Genomic DNA, 15,477 nt, shown 5'->3' with positions numbered 1-15,477 from the left:
ATCTTTTCGTATCTCTGATGTTAATCACTAGGAGTAGCTATCACGCCTTCAGCACCCAAGAATGACTCTGGTATTTCTCATTTACACTCTCATGCCTCTTCATCTGCTCCCTCCTTCAAGGCACTCCTTAAAACCTACTTCTTTCAACATGTTTTTGCCAATAAGTCCAAATATTGCATGGTTTGGAGTCAAACCGTATATAATTCTTTGCATGTTGAAGCAGCATAGGGCTTTTGATAACATTACAACTTTGGAGGAGTCCATTAAGCTCTTGTGACACAGTGATAGAGCTTCTACCCCTGGATCCAGGTTGACCTCCCACCTGGCCAGATGCGTGTCATAATGCATCTGAACAGGTTGATTAAAAATATCTATAAGGATGATAGGTGGGGACTTTGAAGCCTCAACATCTGTCCAAAAATTAGGGTCTCCTTATGTGCCAAGTAAAGAAGTGCAGATGGTTGGTGTTTCCAAATGACGTAAACTGGACATCTCTGCATCACATAGAATAATAGAGATGTACAGCATAGAAACAGACCCTTCGGTCCAACCCGTCCATGCCGACCAGATATTCCAACCCAATCTAGTCTCACCTGCCAGCACCTGGCTCATATCCCTCCAAACCCTTCCTCTTTCATATACCTATCCAAATGCCTTTTAAATGTTGCAACTGTAAGATTCCACCACTTCCTCTGGCAGCCCATCTGCCACTTCGTAGCCCATTGGCCCATCTGATCTTTCATTTTACCTTTGTACCAAGCTATAAGGTGCTGCAAAGTAAAGCATCAATTTGTAAAGTAAAAAAATGTTAAGGCAGACTACTATCACAAGTACAAAATACCACTGCTGATAAGGGTGGCTGACTTGCAGATGCAAAAATGTGACTTTTGAGGGCGGCCAAAGTTTTTGTTTCGTGTGTCCTGTCAACTTGCACACCATAATTTACCTTATATAACTTCAAGATGCTGTTGTACTGATGGTACATTTCCAGAATTTGACGTTTCAAATCATTGACAAACATTCAGTAAACATTTTCTATGGAGATTCCCATCTGAAATTCAAAGTGTGCTTGCTGAATTCCCTTGGGAAACCGAGAATCAGCGCTCTATTAGAGTGTTAGTGTTAATTTTATTTTTTAACTGACATGATTCTCTGACACGCACTGATGCATTTCTCCCCCACACATGCAAAATGCCTTTTGCAATAATTTTCAACTGCCATTTTCCCTCAGAACATGTCTTTGATGTCCAAAGAAGTTCAATAATTACATACTTCAAACCAATATGATCAAATTGACACACTAATGTGTTTTTATGAGTCAATACATTCAGTAAAACTTTTACTGAATGGCCACAGCTTTCAAAAGCCTGCTATATAATTTGATACATCCATCCAAATCTAGTTAGTGTTGCCAAAGGCAATTCTGCTCTGTGCATAATCAGTAGCATTAAACCTAACTAATTGACAGAATGAATTGCCTTCTGTTAAAATAAAAGCTGGAGGGCAAACTTCAACAGCTTTATTCAAGCTATTAACAATTTTTAAAAATACAGGAACATTTATATGGGGAAGAATAAAAGGGCGGTTATAGCGAACATCAGGAAAGCAGTTTGACCAAAGACAGAAACGTGAATTTCACAACATTTTCACAACATAGATTAGATTAGATTAGGTTCCCTAGTGTGGAAACAGGCCCTTCAGCCCAACCAGTCCACACCGACCCTTCCAAGAGTAACCCACCCAGACCCATTTCCCTCTGACTAATATACCTATCACTATGGGCAATTTAGCATGGCAATTCACCTAACCTGCACATCTTTGGACTGTGGGAGGAAACCGTTGCACACGGAGGAAACCCTCCCAGACACAGGGAGAATGTGTAAACTCCACAAAGACAGTCACCCAAGGTTGGAATCGAACCTGGGACCCTGGTGTTGTGAAGCAGCAGTGCTAACCACTGAGCCACCGGGTTGCATTTTTTTTTAAAAAGAGCAAGCTTCCAGTTATCTAGTGTGTTTTGGTGATTTAGGGTGTAGGTTTGCTCGCTGAGCTGTAGGTTTGATATCCAGTTTGTTTTGGTGATGTTTATAGTTGTACACATTCTAATGGTCAATGTCAGACAGCAGGCAAATAAAAATATAGAAACACAGACCTAGGAAACAAAGTGAACATAAACAAATCTAAAGATATTGAACACCTGAACTAGCAACATTAAATATTGAAACTTGCAACAAGATGAGCAGAATCTACGGAGAGAACAGACATGGTCATTCAGATGAGAAACTCTCAATACCTGTTCTGTCTTCTCCAAAAAGGTTGTGTGGGTATTTTAATATGATTTTGAAGTGCTTGAGCAGTTCAAGGGAGAAGGATTGGGTTAGGCAGCCAGAGTACTAAGGGACATATCAGTAGATAGGTAATGGATAAGCACAATTAATTAAAGGATCGAACCAGTGGAGGAATACATTGATAAAGCAACATCAACTAAAAATCCAGGCGACATCCCTCAGAGGTTTATCTCCCCATCATGATACTTATCACCTCACACTTGAAGGAAGAGTTGTACAGATTAAAGGAGAAAACAGCAACATGAAACAAATGGACAATTAAAATTGTCATTTTAGTGATAGAAGGTTAGGCTGCCTGACAAGTCAGTTTTGGTTGCTACAGTACTTCAGAATGTTTGAAAACTGATGGTAAACTTCTAAAAACGCACTTTCAGTCCATTTTAGAATAGGAACCTGTTAAGATGCTGATTGTTTCATCAAATTACTTAAGTTTCAAGTATTAGAACAGGATAATCTGCAACTTTACAGTGTCACTAAGTTTCAGGATATAAACTACATGCATTTGATATCACTGCAAATATTATGATAGTCTGAAAAGGTTTGGTTAAGAACAAAATAATCATTGTGACGATCCTCACTTTGGAAGCAGTAGCAACAAGGACGAAGTTAATGCCGAGAAGCCACAGAGGCAAAGCAAAAGAACTGAGGAACGTTAAAAAAAAAGCATGTTTACAACTGTGTGACTGAATCAAAGAAGGACAGAAAGCTGAAAACAGGGTTACAGCAGAGACAATTATACAATTATGTGCCAGCTTTGCAACAGCTGATCAGACAGTTCAACAAATCATTAATGAAGTCAGATAAAGCACTCTGTGAGGCTTTTGTGATATCAAGAGTTTCACAAGCTAAACTAAACAAATAGTACCCACATCTGGAGGAAATAAAATTTGGGACACTTTGCGACAATACTTGGGTAGCAAGTACTAACAAAACCAAAAGGGGAGGGAGAAGGATTCCAGAGACCCAAGAAGGAGGTCTTCCAGTCTGCTTCCTCAACCTTCCTGACACTTTACGAGCTGTTCACCAATGTACTAACACACACTTCTGCCCGACTCATTCCCTACTTTATTCAGAAGTTTCACTCCCTAATTTCCACCTTAGGTCCCTTCCATAATGCTTCCCACACTCAGAAATGAATGCCAAATTCTGGACAACCTCAGGAAATTTGAGACAAAGTTACATGTGTGAAGTAAATTCTGGAGAAGTGTGCTGTTTGGATGACAAGAGAGAAACTGGGTACTTCAATGAGTGCAGCAACCATTCTAAGTGACTTGAGGAACAGAGTCTAACTGCAAATAAGGAAAATTCCTACATTCTGGAGGCCAAATTGCAAAGACAATGAGATTCCACATGGTGCAACATTTGTGTGGTGTGAGACAATGAATGCTTGCAATCTTATGACATTGTCATTTTCATTTCTAGTATCCCATGGATACTTTTAATTTATGTTTAATTTTTATCGCTTCAGATTCATCTTGAAGTTGCAAAAGATAGAACCTTGGTAATTTCATCATTTGGGGTCATTTAGTACATTTGGCTATTTTATTATAATTTCAGTGAAGAAACTGTAAATCCATTTTCATGAATTATTCTGCTCTGTAAAATGTTCAATAGGACAAATAGACAGAGATAGTGGATGAGTACAAACAGCCTCAAGTATTAAAATCTTGGTTCCAGAGGATTTTCTTTTCATGCACCAATAATTCAGACATCAGTTGTTTCAGGTCTTATTTATTTCACAGTTAAAACTAACTTTTGTCGATGTAATATTCCAAAATAACAAATGGCAAGAATACTCCAGTGCAGTCCATAACCTAACCAAGCTTCTAACAGAGGTTTAAAATTTCCAAATAACCAAAGCTTAATTAAGAGTTAAAAAATTAACAATCAGAAATACAACATAAAGAAATCCCCAGTAATACAGGGTCAACTCTGACGTATGTCCTCAGTTTTTTTCTATTCATTTCCATTGATCCTGCTCTTGCATCCTTCGACTGTTTTCCCAATAAAGATTTGAGTGAAACTCAACCTACCTGAGGTGCACACTGGAAAGACCGGTCACAAACACCACATTTTTGCCACTGACTCACGTTCAACCAGACTATTGACAATCTCAACATCCTGTTTAAATGCATCTTGGTGACTCCTCTCCAGCACAAGGACAGCCTAATTCTACGAGAAGGGCTCCTGAAGTAGGGCTCATACCCGAAACGTCGATTCTCCTGCTCCTTGGATGCTGCCTGACCTGCTGCGTTTTTCCAGCAACACATTTTCAGCCTAATTCTATGTTCAGGTCATCCACTATTGTGCCTCTCATCATTGCTGCCCATTTTTCCTCTGTTTTTGGTTTAATGCCAATTGCAACATTCCTCAAATTTCAGGTCAAGGTTGTCAGTATCACCTCCGACAGCAAGTTACACTCCTTCATCAGACTCATTCTCACTCTTTGACTTTAGATTCTGTTTCTCCAGCAAATTAAATCATTCATTCTTAAGTTTAACATTGTCAACGTAGGTAGGAAACTGATTTTTATAAATGTAAATTATGTCAACTGACAAATAAAACACTAATCCAATGCCCACACTTTGCACCAAATGCCTTATTTTTCATATTGGTTGCGGCATGAGCATTTATTTTGATCATCAGTATTAACTTACAATTCTTAAAATTAACTGTTCTCTAGTTGAGCCAAATATGTTGTTTTGAAGAATCACGGAATTGTTGCAGTACAAAAGATGCAATTCTTGATGGGTGAGCCAGCTCTTCAAAGCAACTTGAGAAGACCTCCTCTGATCTTCTCCCTGTTGCCTTGCAAATAAAAGCTTAATTTGCTCTTGAATGCCTTGATTGAACCTGCTTCCAATACACTCTCAAACAATGAATTCCAGATCTAAATCATTTGTTGTTCTTAAAAAAACACACACGTTGCCAATTTGCCAGTTAACTTAAATCTGTAACTCATGGTCTCAATCCTCAACCAAGAACAACAGTCCAGACCTCATTTATTCCATTCTGACTCATGATTTTGTGCTCCTCTATGAAAATCTCTCCTAACCTTCTCTTCTTGAAGAACAAGAGCCTCAACATTTGCAATCCATCTGGTTAACAGAAGTTGCTTACCTTCGGAACCAATCTCGTGAATCTCTTCTCAGAACTATTCTTGTGAATCTCTTTTGTACTCACTCTAATGCCTTCCACCCATCCTGAAGCATGGTAACGAGAACTGGTTACAATACTTCAACTGAAGCCAAATTAATATTCTATATAAATTGAGCATATCTTCATTATTTTTATACACTATGTCCTTACTTACAAAGGCCAGGATGCTATATGCATTATTAACTGGTCTCTCAAATCTTTCTTCCAACTCGGGTGGGTAGCTATCATCTGGATGGGTATATGAAAGGAAGGATTTAGAGGGATATGGACCAGGTGTTGGCAAATGGGACTAGATTAATTTAGGAGATCTGGTTGGCATGAATGAGTTGGATCAAAGGATCTGTTTCCGTGCTGTACATCTCTATGACTTCCCATGATGTATACACATGTAAACCCAGGATAATTTGGTCCTCACCATCCTGCAAAAATGCATTCCTCACTTTACGTTGTGTATGTGCTCTTTCTATCAAAACCAGACTGCACTTGTCTGCATTGAATTTCATCTGCCACTTGTCCACTCATTGTGTCATGAATTCTTTGTAAAGTTAAAAATTTGCCATGTGCATTTTAGTTCCATAGGAACAGAATGAATATAGCCTATTCTCTGCATGAACCATTACATAATGGTTTGTGCTTTTTATTTATATATAAGCTGGCAAAGCAAGCTTTGACAATTCATAACCAGAAAGCTTTTTAAAATCACAGCTCCTGCATTCTTAAACTCTTTGCGTAACTGCTTTTCTTCAGTAGCTACATTTATTGGGATGCATGAATAAAGCCCACGATATCCAGTTGCCATAACTTCACACCAACTATGAAGTATGCAATCTGGGTGCATGATTAGGAAATAAAACCCACTCTACAATGTACCACATTTCATTCCTGCCAGCATTAATTTTCCAATCACTCATCTCAAAGTTGAATTTAAATAAGGAAGGAAATTGGAACACAACTGGGCATAAGCCGCTCTCATGCACAGCCTATTCAACAGCAACACAGTTTCATGGCAGAATTGTGGCAATAGTTATTCACACTTTGTGTTACATTGTTGATTGACAGTGATCAAGTCTTACCCCGCTGAGCATAAAACAAAAGGACATAGTTACATGACCAAACCACAACATATCGAATAATGCTGACACATATTTGAATGATTCTGATTAAAATCCCCAAAAAAGTTTACAAATAAAGAATTAAACTGTTCAAAAACCCAAGGTGAATATTGAGAAATTTAAAATGTCTTTGCTAAAAACACTGAGTTGAGAGATAAATTGCCCATCAGAATTATGCACAGGATCCAAAGTTGAATTTACATATGTAAAGATAATGTAGACAACAAGCAAATGAAACAATCAGGAAAAAAAAACTGATATTTATACACTTAAGATCTGTTTTATAAAAAGGCACTATCATAACATATCACATTGCCATATCACAACATCCACTACCCAATAAATTGAATTTGGGATCTCCTGACTCCACTATCATGATTCAAAACTGCTAGACAATGCGTAACCAGCAGTTACCTAATTGAGGGATCTGCAGAACATACGGAGGAGAATATAGGTCAAGAGTGCAAATTGTCCAATTGATGAAATTTGATTATTTGTTGTACGCTCACTTTTGAAAGATATCTTCATAGGTCGCATAAAAACAGAATCAACATGGTTCAATTTGCTGCTGTAACTGAAAGATCAACAAGTCATACAGACAGTCATTATGTCACAAAACATGGTCATTCAGCTCATTTAGTGCATGGCTTTCAGGAGAGTAACCAGTCAGTCGAGCTGGTCACTATGCTCAATCAAATAATCTTGCAAGTTTATTCTCGAGTTGCTCCACAATTTCCTTGAGAAATTGGTGTTCGACTGTGTGGAATTTACACATCCTCCCCGTGTCTGCATGGATTTCCTCCAGGTGTTCCGGTTTCTCCTCCCACAATCTAAAGATACGCAGGTTAGGTGAACAGGCCATGCCAAATTGCCCATAGTGTTCAGGGATGTGTAGGTTAGGTGCATTAGTCAGGGGTAAATATCAGGATGGGGAATGGACCCAGGCGGATTATTCTTCGGAGGGTCGGTGTGGGCTTGTTGGACCAAAGGGCCTGTTTCCACACTGTCTGGATTCTATTCTATGACGATTTTATGATTTAGTGTTTCTGGATTATGAACTGGAAATGAGAAAAACGGACACCTCTTCAAAAAGGAGATTAAATAACAATGAGGTTTTTTTTAAACTTTGGGTAGCGGCATGGTGGCTCAGTGGTTAGTACTGCTGCCGCACAACACCAGGGTCCCAGGTTCAATTCCAGCCTTGGTGTTTGGTGTCTGGTGTCTGTGTGGAGTTTGCACATTCTCCCCGTGGGTTTCCTCCGGATGCTCCAGTTCCCTCCTACAGTCCAAAGATGTGCAGGTCAGGTGAATTGGCCATGCTAAATTGCCCATAGTATTAGATGATTTACTCAGAAGGAAATGGGTCTGGGTGGGTTTCTCTTTGGAGGGTCGGTGTGGACTCGTTGGGCCAAAGGGCATGTTTCCACACTGTAGGTAATCTAATCTAATCTAAACCAGTTAACGTAACTGGCATGTACAAAACAATGTTATTTTTGGGACAATGTCCCCAGATAAAGCAGTACCACATGCATCTTCAGGACATCTCTGCTCGAAGGCAGTCTTTTCATTGGCATTTCAACTTGCAGCTCTTATGCATTCAACAGAATGAAGCTCAGCAAAAAGCCATCTGATTTATCAGAATGCAGTTTAAAACAGATTCACAGGGGAGTGAATTTGACAGAGAAGCAAGGAAACAAGTTGGTTGCATCAATCGCTTTCTCTTCTCTCTCCCTGTAAAGACCTGAAACACTGAAAGAATTAAAACCCAAGGAGAAAGATCGATCTCGGGTCCAGTCAACGAGTAAAGTTTGACTATTGTTCAGTAGTTTACTTTGAGAGCATTATGGCAGAATTAAGGATTGGAAGACTAGCTCACAGTTGATGAAGAACAGTGTTTCTCTCTGATTATTTTCTTTCTCATCCACTCAATGTTTTTCCGGTGTCCTCTCACCTTAAAAACACCTCACGTGTTCATGCGACCAAATTTCTCAAAATAAACTATTCCTATTTGCCTGCATTTGGCCCATATCCTTCTAAACTCTTCCTATTATGTACCTATCCAAAGGTCTTTTTAGCCTTGTAACTGTACCTGCATCTACCACTTGCTCTGGCAGTTCATTCTACTCACAAACCACTGTGTGTGAAAGAGTTGCCTCTCAGGTCACTTTCAAATCTTTCTCCTCTCACCTTAAAAATACACCGCCCTAGTTTTGAACTCTCCTACTTTTGCAAAATGGCTATTCATCTTATCAATGCCCCTCATGATGTATAAACCTCTAAGATCATCCCTCAATCTCCTACTCTGCAGTGGAAAAAAACTAAGCCTCTCCTTATGACTTCAAACCCTCCAATCCCAATAACATCCTTGTAAATCTTACCTAAACCCTTTCCAATTTGGAAATATCATTCCTAAAGGAGGGCTGACCAGAACTGTACATTGTACTCCAGAACAGGCCTCATCAACGTCCTGTATAACCTCAATTTGACGTCCACAACTCCTACACTCAATGGTGTGAGTAATGATGGCAAGCAGGCGAGACACCTGCCTAACCAATTGTCTTCCTGTGGTGCAACTTTCAACGAACTATCGGTCTCCTCAGTATCTGTTCAACAATACTACCCAAAGCCCTACTTTTAAGTGTATAATTCTGTCCTTGTTCATTTTACCAAAATGCAAGACCTCTCAATTATCCAAATTAAACTCCACCTGCCACTACTCTGCCCATTGGCCCAATTGATTAATTTGTCATAAATAATCTCCTTCACTGCCTATTATACCACCAATTTTGGTGTCATCTGCTAACCTACTAACCATACCTTCTAATTTCTCCTAACCAAATCATTTATATAAATGACAAGAAGAAAATCAGTGGACCTAGCACTAATGTCTGCCTCGCTCCAGGCCTCCAGTCCAAAAACAACCCTCCAGAATTGGTTTAGCTCAGTTGGATGGATTGTTGGTTTACAGAGCAGTGTGATGCCAACAGTGTGGGTTCAATACCCATCATTGGTTTGAGGTTACCATGAACGACTCTCCTTCTCAACTTCCCTCACCCGAGATCTGGTGGACCTCAGGTTAAATCCCCATCAGTCGCTTCTCTCTTATAAGACAGCAGCTCCTATGGTCTGGCAAGACTATGGCGACACAAACACCACCACTCTTACCATCAAGCCAATTTTATTTCCATTGGCAAGCTGTCCCCGAATCCCATACGATTTAACTTAACTACCACGCACAACCTTGTCAAAGGCTTCCTTGCTCCGTTTCACCCTGGCTACATCCTCTCTCATTCCACTGAAGTTACCCTCCTTCCAATTAAGAAATTCTACTTGAGATTATTCTTAGCTCTTCTGTATTAGTAATCTAAATCTTATGACCGTTCTTATCCAAGAGATGCCCCCACAAAGGCTTGGCCCACTGCATTCTCCAGCACCAAATACAGCAATGTCTCCTTCATCCTAGCAGCAGAGAGGCAGCACATCACGCAGAGGCTCAATGAACATTGGCAGACAAGTGAGTATGTCCCCTAATAATCGGATATTGTTCAATGATTGCATGTTTTTGCTCTTCCCTCCTGCACAGTCCGTTGTATATTAGTGCAAGTTTGACATAGGATATTATAACTACAACTGAACTTGCAATATTGTGAAACCATTAAAATCATCTATCCTATGAACGTGAAGGCATATTGCACAAATACACAAGTGGCACTAAATTCAACTCTTAGCAGATTACAAGAAAAGTACAGACTGGACATATTAAAGCATTATCATTTAAGTTTGCAGAAAAACTTTATGTAAAAAAGTTTTGTTCTTATGTAAAATACTTTTCTTCAGTATTTACGAACGAGAGGGACCGTATTGTTGAAGAGGAGAGTGTGAAATGGACTGGTAAGCTAGAGGAGATACTTGTTAGGAAGGAAGATGTGTTGGACACTTTGAACAACTTGAGGATAGACAAGTCCCCCGGGCCTGACGGGATATATCCTAGGATTATGTGGGAAGCAAGAGAGGAAATTGCAGTACCGTTGGCAATGATCTTTTCGTCTTCACTGTCAACGGGGTGGTACCAGGGGATTGGTGAGTAGCGAATGTTGTGCCCCTGTTCAAAAAAGGGAATAGGGATAACCTCGGGAATTACAGGCCAGTTAGTCTTACTTCTGTGGTAGGCAAAGTAATGGAAAGGGTACTGAGGGATAGAATTTATGAGTATCTGGAAAGACACAGCTTGATTAGGGACAGCCAGCACAGATTTGTGAAGGGTAGGTCTTGCCTTACAAGTCTTATTGAATTCTTTGAGGAGGTGACCAAGCATGTGGATGAGGGTAGAGCAGTGGATGTAGTGTACATGGATTTTAGTAAGGCATTTGATAAGGTTCCCCATGGTAGGCTTATGCAGAAAGTCAGGAGGCATGGGATAGAGGGAAATTTGGCCAACTGGATAGAAAACTGGCTAACCGGTCGAAGTCAGAGAGTGGTGGTAGATGGTAAATATTCAGCCTGGAGCCCAGTTACAAGTGGAGTTCCGCAGGGATCAGTTCTGGGTCCTCTGCTGTTTGTAATTTTTATTAATGACTTGGATGAGGGAGTCGAAGGGTGGGTCAGTAAATTTGCAGACGATACGAAGATTGGTGGCATTGTGGACAGTGAGGAGGGCTGTTGTCGGCTGCAAAGGGACTTAGATATGATGCAGAGCTGGGCTGAGGAGTGGCAGATGGAGTTCAACCCTGCCAGGTGTGAGGTTGTCCATTTTGGAAGAACAAATAAGAATGCGGAATACAGGGTTAACGGTAGAGTTCTTAGTCAGGTGGAGGAACAGAGGGATCTTGGGGTCTATGTACATAGATCTTTGAAAGTTGCCACTCAGGTGGATAGAGCTTGTAAGACGGCCTATGGTGTATTAGCATTCATTAGCAGAGGGATTGAATTCAAGAGTCGTGAAGCGATGTTGCAGCTGTACAGGACTTTGGTTAGGCCACATTTGGAGTACTGTGTGCAGTTCTGGTCGCCTCACTTTAGGAAAGATGTGGAAGCTTTGGAGAGGGTGCAGAGAAGATTTACCAGGATGCTGCCTGGAATGGAGAATAGGTCGTATGAGGATAGGTTGAGAGTTCTCGGCCTTTTCTCGTTGGAACGGCGAAGGATGAGGGGTGACTTGATAGAGGTTTATAAGATGATCAGAGGAATAGATAGAGTAGACAGTCAGAAACTTTTTCCCCGGGTACAACAGAGTGTTACAAGGAGACATAAATTTAAGGTGAAGGGTGGAAGGTATAGGGGAGATGTCAGGGGTGGGTTCTTTACCCAGAGAATGGTGGGGGCATGGAATGCGCTGCCCGTGGGAGTGGTAGAGTCAGAATCATTGACAACCTTTAAGCGGCAATTGGATAGGTACATGGATGGGTGCTTAATCTAGGATAGATGTTCGGCACAACATCGTGGGCCGAAGGGCCTGTTCTGTGCTGTATTGTTCTATGTTCTATGTTCTAAAAAAGAATAAAAATGTCATCCATTCCCAGGGCCAACTGCTCTCAATGAGATAACCATCAGCTGCTAGCCATAAGGCTGAGGAGGCAGCAGATATCAGAAACTTACTGCAAAAATTAATCAGAAGCTTGCTTGGGACAAACTTGTACCTAGTTCTCAATAAACATCTCACAGACATGGAAAAATTAGAAAGGAAAAAGTAGATCTCTTCCCAGCATATGGAAAATCCCAGGAATGCACTCTCGATTTAAATTGATTATTCGAGATAATAATGAGCTTTATAGCAACAACACCCTGCATACACAGTTTCTTTATATTAAGAAAACATTCAAAGTGTCGCACAAGTGCATAATCAGACAAAAATTGACTCTGAGTGTAAGGAGATATTCAAATGCATGACAAAGTGCTTGGTCAAAGACATACTTGAATAAAGGTTTTAAAGAAACAGAGAAGGTGCGAAGGTAGAGATGATGGTGAGTCATAGAGCCTGTTTCTATGGTGTATGACCCTATGAGAAAGAATAAGAATATAGAGAGCTCTAGGGAAGAAATTTCAGAGTTTAGGCACTAATATCATGGCCAGCAATGGAAGTAAGGCATATGCAAGAGACCACAATTGAGGGAACACTTCTTGGTCACTTATGAGCTTAGAGAGATTCAAGGTATCCCTAAGGCAATGGAATGATTTGAACACAAACTTGATAGGAACGCAGGTCAGCATATGGTGAACAAAATTTGCTGCAACTTAGATAATCAACAGAAAAGTTGATAGTATATAGAATGGTAGATTGGGAGGACGATGTGGGATTGGACATGCAACTCAGGGTTAGGTAGGATGGCAGACTGATTCAACCTCAGATGAAATCTGTGGAATTTAAGTCTCTGCCTTCAACTCCTGCCAATTACTTGGATAATCATAATTTGCAATTGGAGGAATTAAGGCCCACTGAGGACTTAATACTGGACAATTGCCTGTCAACAAAGAGGCAAGTGGAAAGACACAGAGAGGTGATGGTGAAGTTGATTCTCATTCTTCAAGTGGAATCCATTAAGGGCATGTTTATTCTAAAGGGGAGCAGAGGACAGAATCTTAGGGAAATTGGTGGGCTCAAGTGACTTGAAAGTGAGGTGAAAACTGTACCACAGTCATTCACAAGAGATGCCATTTGTGACCTCAATTCGAGTGTCTCAGTGCTGTGACAGAAATGAAAATCAGATTGGAGAATTTCCAAAATGAAGTTGTAGATAAGATGAACATTTTAAAAAATGAAATGACAACAAATTCAAAGGAATTGGGGACCAAAAGGGGCATTTGAGATAAATGCATCTTCACAGATTAATTGAAGGAATTAGTCAAAGGTTAGTGCTGAAAAATCATGAGGTTTAGCTATTTACATTTCTGCACTAATAATTAGACACCCAATGACTTCATTTATTTTGACAGCAGCTGAACTATAAAAGTCTATGATTAGTGCAGTGCATTAAAATATCCCCAAATACTTTATAATGGACTACTTCTGAAATTATTACATATACAATACAGGAGTCATGATTCTCCAGCAATGAAATAAAATGATCAGTGCAGGAATTGGTTGAAGGAATGCTGACAAGGATAGCATATCTCCCTCTTTCTTGAAGATTCAACAGAACAATTGGAATACACATGCTATCACCTGAAAATCTCACCTTAAATCAACCTCTGGAACAATGCAGTGCACTGTGTATTTCAAGGGACACCAACCTTGTTCAGGACACAAACCATGATAGAAGCTTGAACCCCAAACCTCATGACCATGAGGCAAGTGAGCTATCATGTGGTTAAAACGGACAAATGCTTGTGGGATAGATCATAACATTCTTGTGCAATCCGATTTCAGTTCAATTAGCTGATCACCACATTCAAATTTCCAGAGCAAATTAAAACTCCATCCATTCATTATTTCATTGTTGAAGCTTACTTAAAGCTGCAAATAAGTATAGAATAGTTGGAAACAGTTCGACTCTTTAAGAGAAATCTACTAGAAAGAAATTCTATTTTGTCCAAAACAAAATCATGTGGCCATATTTGAGATAATGGAGTCACACATGGTTATGTCAATTACCACTTTAAGAGACATGTCTAATCCAATCTATAGAGAAGCAAATCCCAAGGATCCTTCAAGGAAGCACATTGCTTTTGTCTTCAGTCAATTTTATTCAAATTTTATCAGTTTTTTTCAATAGTTAGGCAGGTCTTGTAGTCCAGTAGGTTGCAGCCCTATCTCTTAGCCAGAAGCTTTGGGTTGACAATTCACTCCTGGACTTGATGGCCACCTAAACTGCATTCTTGACACAGCACAGTGGTGCCCCTCAAGCAACAGCTTCAGGTGAGTGAAATGTTCTGGGAAAACAATAAGCTATGGATAACAACCAAAAGTCTGTTTTCGCTGCCTATTGCCCCTTCCCCCTCCCTTTCATTGCCCTCATCAAACCTTCCTTCGAGCCACTAACTGGATTCATTCCTCTCATCGACCAACAGGTCGTACCCTCTACCTATGTTCACCTATCCTCACCTCATCACCCTGAACCTGCCCCACCCCCTTTACCTGCTGCTCCCCTTACACCCACACCCAGTTCTGAAGAAGGGTTACACCTGAAACGTTAACTTCTTCACCTCCTGATGCAACCTGGCTTGCTGTGTTCTTCCAGCCTGTCTCCCTTGGATTCCAGCATCTGCAGTTTGTGTTGTCTCTAATGCACCTTGAGCTTCAAAGTCTTGTATGCTTAGGTTGGAGTATTTGACTGTTTCCATCTTTGCACTTTTAGCCAATGTTACACCAGAATAAAATTTTATGTTTACTGTGACCCAACTATTGCCAGGTTCATTTTAATTCATACCTGACAATGTTTTGAAGCAGTTTGACAATATTTTGTTGCAAATATTGACAGCCAGATTAGGAGAGAAGGTTGAGGAATAAAGAAAGGGGAAGGGGGGAGAGATGGGGAGGGATGATGAGGAATTTAAAAACAGGCAATGACAGCAAAAGAACTCAGTAGGTCTGGTAGCGTCTGTGCTGAGGGAGTTGAAGTAAACATGGAGTCCAATGTGACTTTTCTTTGGATTCTTATTCAATAATTGATTCTTACAAATATTTAGTAAGCTTTCCCTAAGTTTCCTCATTTTTGTTCTATCCTTACCTAAAGTACACCTATTTACGGAGGATCACAAATAACCTGGTGTCCGAGAGATCTTACCTGTGATTGGATAATTGCTGCATGGTTGCCATGGAAAGGAGATTGTCTCTCTTTTTCTCTGTGATATCGACTGCTCTGTTTGCTCCGTTGAAGTTGCTGACGCAATTTGGCGATCTGGAAATGAAAGTGTTAATGAGA

The 15,477-nt window shown here is 40.2% G+C and overlaps 1 protein-coding gene across 2 annotated transcripts in view; it reads right to left on the bottom strand.

Moving 5' to 3' along the window:
• Positions 1-15,477, bottom strand: part of fam117bb (family with sequence similarity 117 member Bb) — a 226,590-nt gene that overhangs the window by 106,302 nt on the left and 104,811 nt on the right. Inside the window, exon 4 of one of the 2 annotated variants that reach the window (XM_060828106.1) lies at positions 15,340-15,453. The exons of the other annotated variant lie outside the window; for it this stretch is intronic. Coding sequence (XP_060684089.1) covers positions 15,340-15,453 — 114 coding nt within the window. The remainder of the gene's footprint in view (positions 1-15,339; positions 15,454-15,477) is intronic. 2 annotated transcript variants of the gene reach the window in all.

The sequence above is a fragment of the Hemiscyllium ocellatum genome, chromosome 7 (assembly GCF_020745735.1).
Source record: "Hemiscyllium ocellatum isolate sHemOce1 chromosome 7, sHemOce1.pat.X.cur, whole genome shotgun sequence".
Taxonomy (NCBI): domain Eukaryota; kingdom Metazoa; phylum Chordata; class Chondrichthyes; order Orectolobiformes; family Hemiscylliidae; genus Hemiscyllium; species Hemiscyllium ocellatum.
Note: the sequence above shows the minus strand (reverse complement) of the source record. Positions and strands in the feature narration are given on the sequence as shown.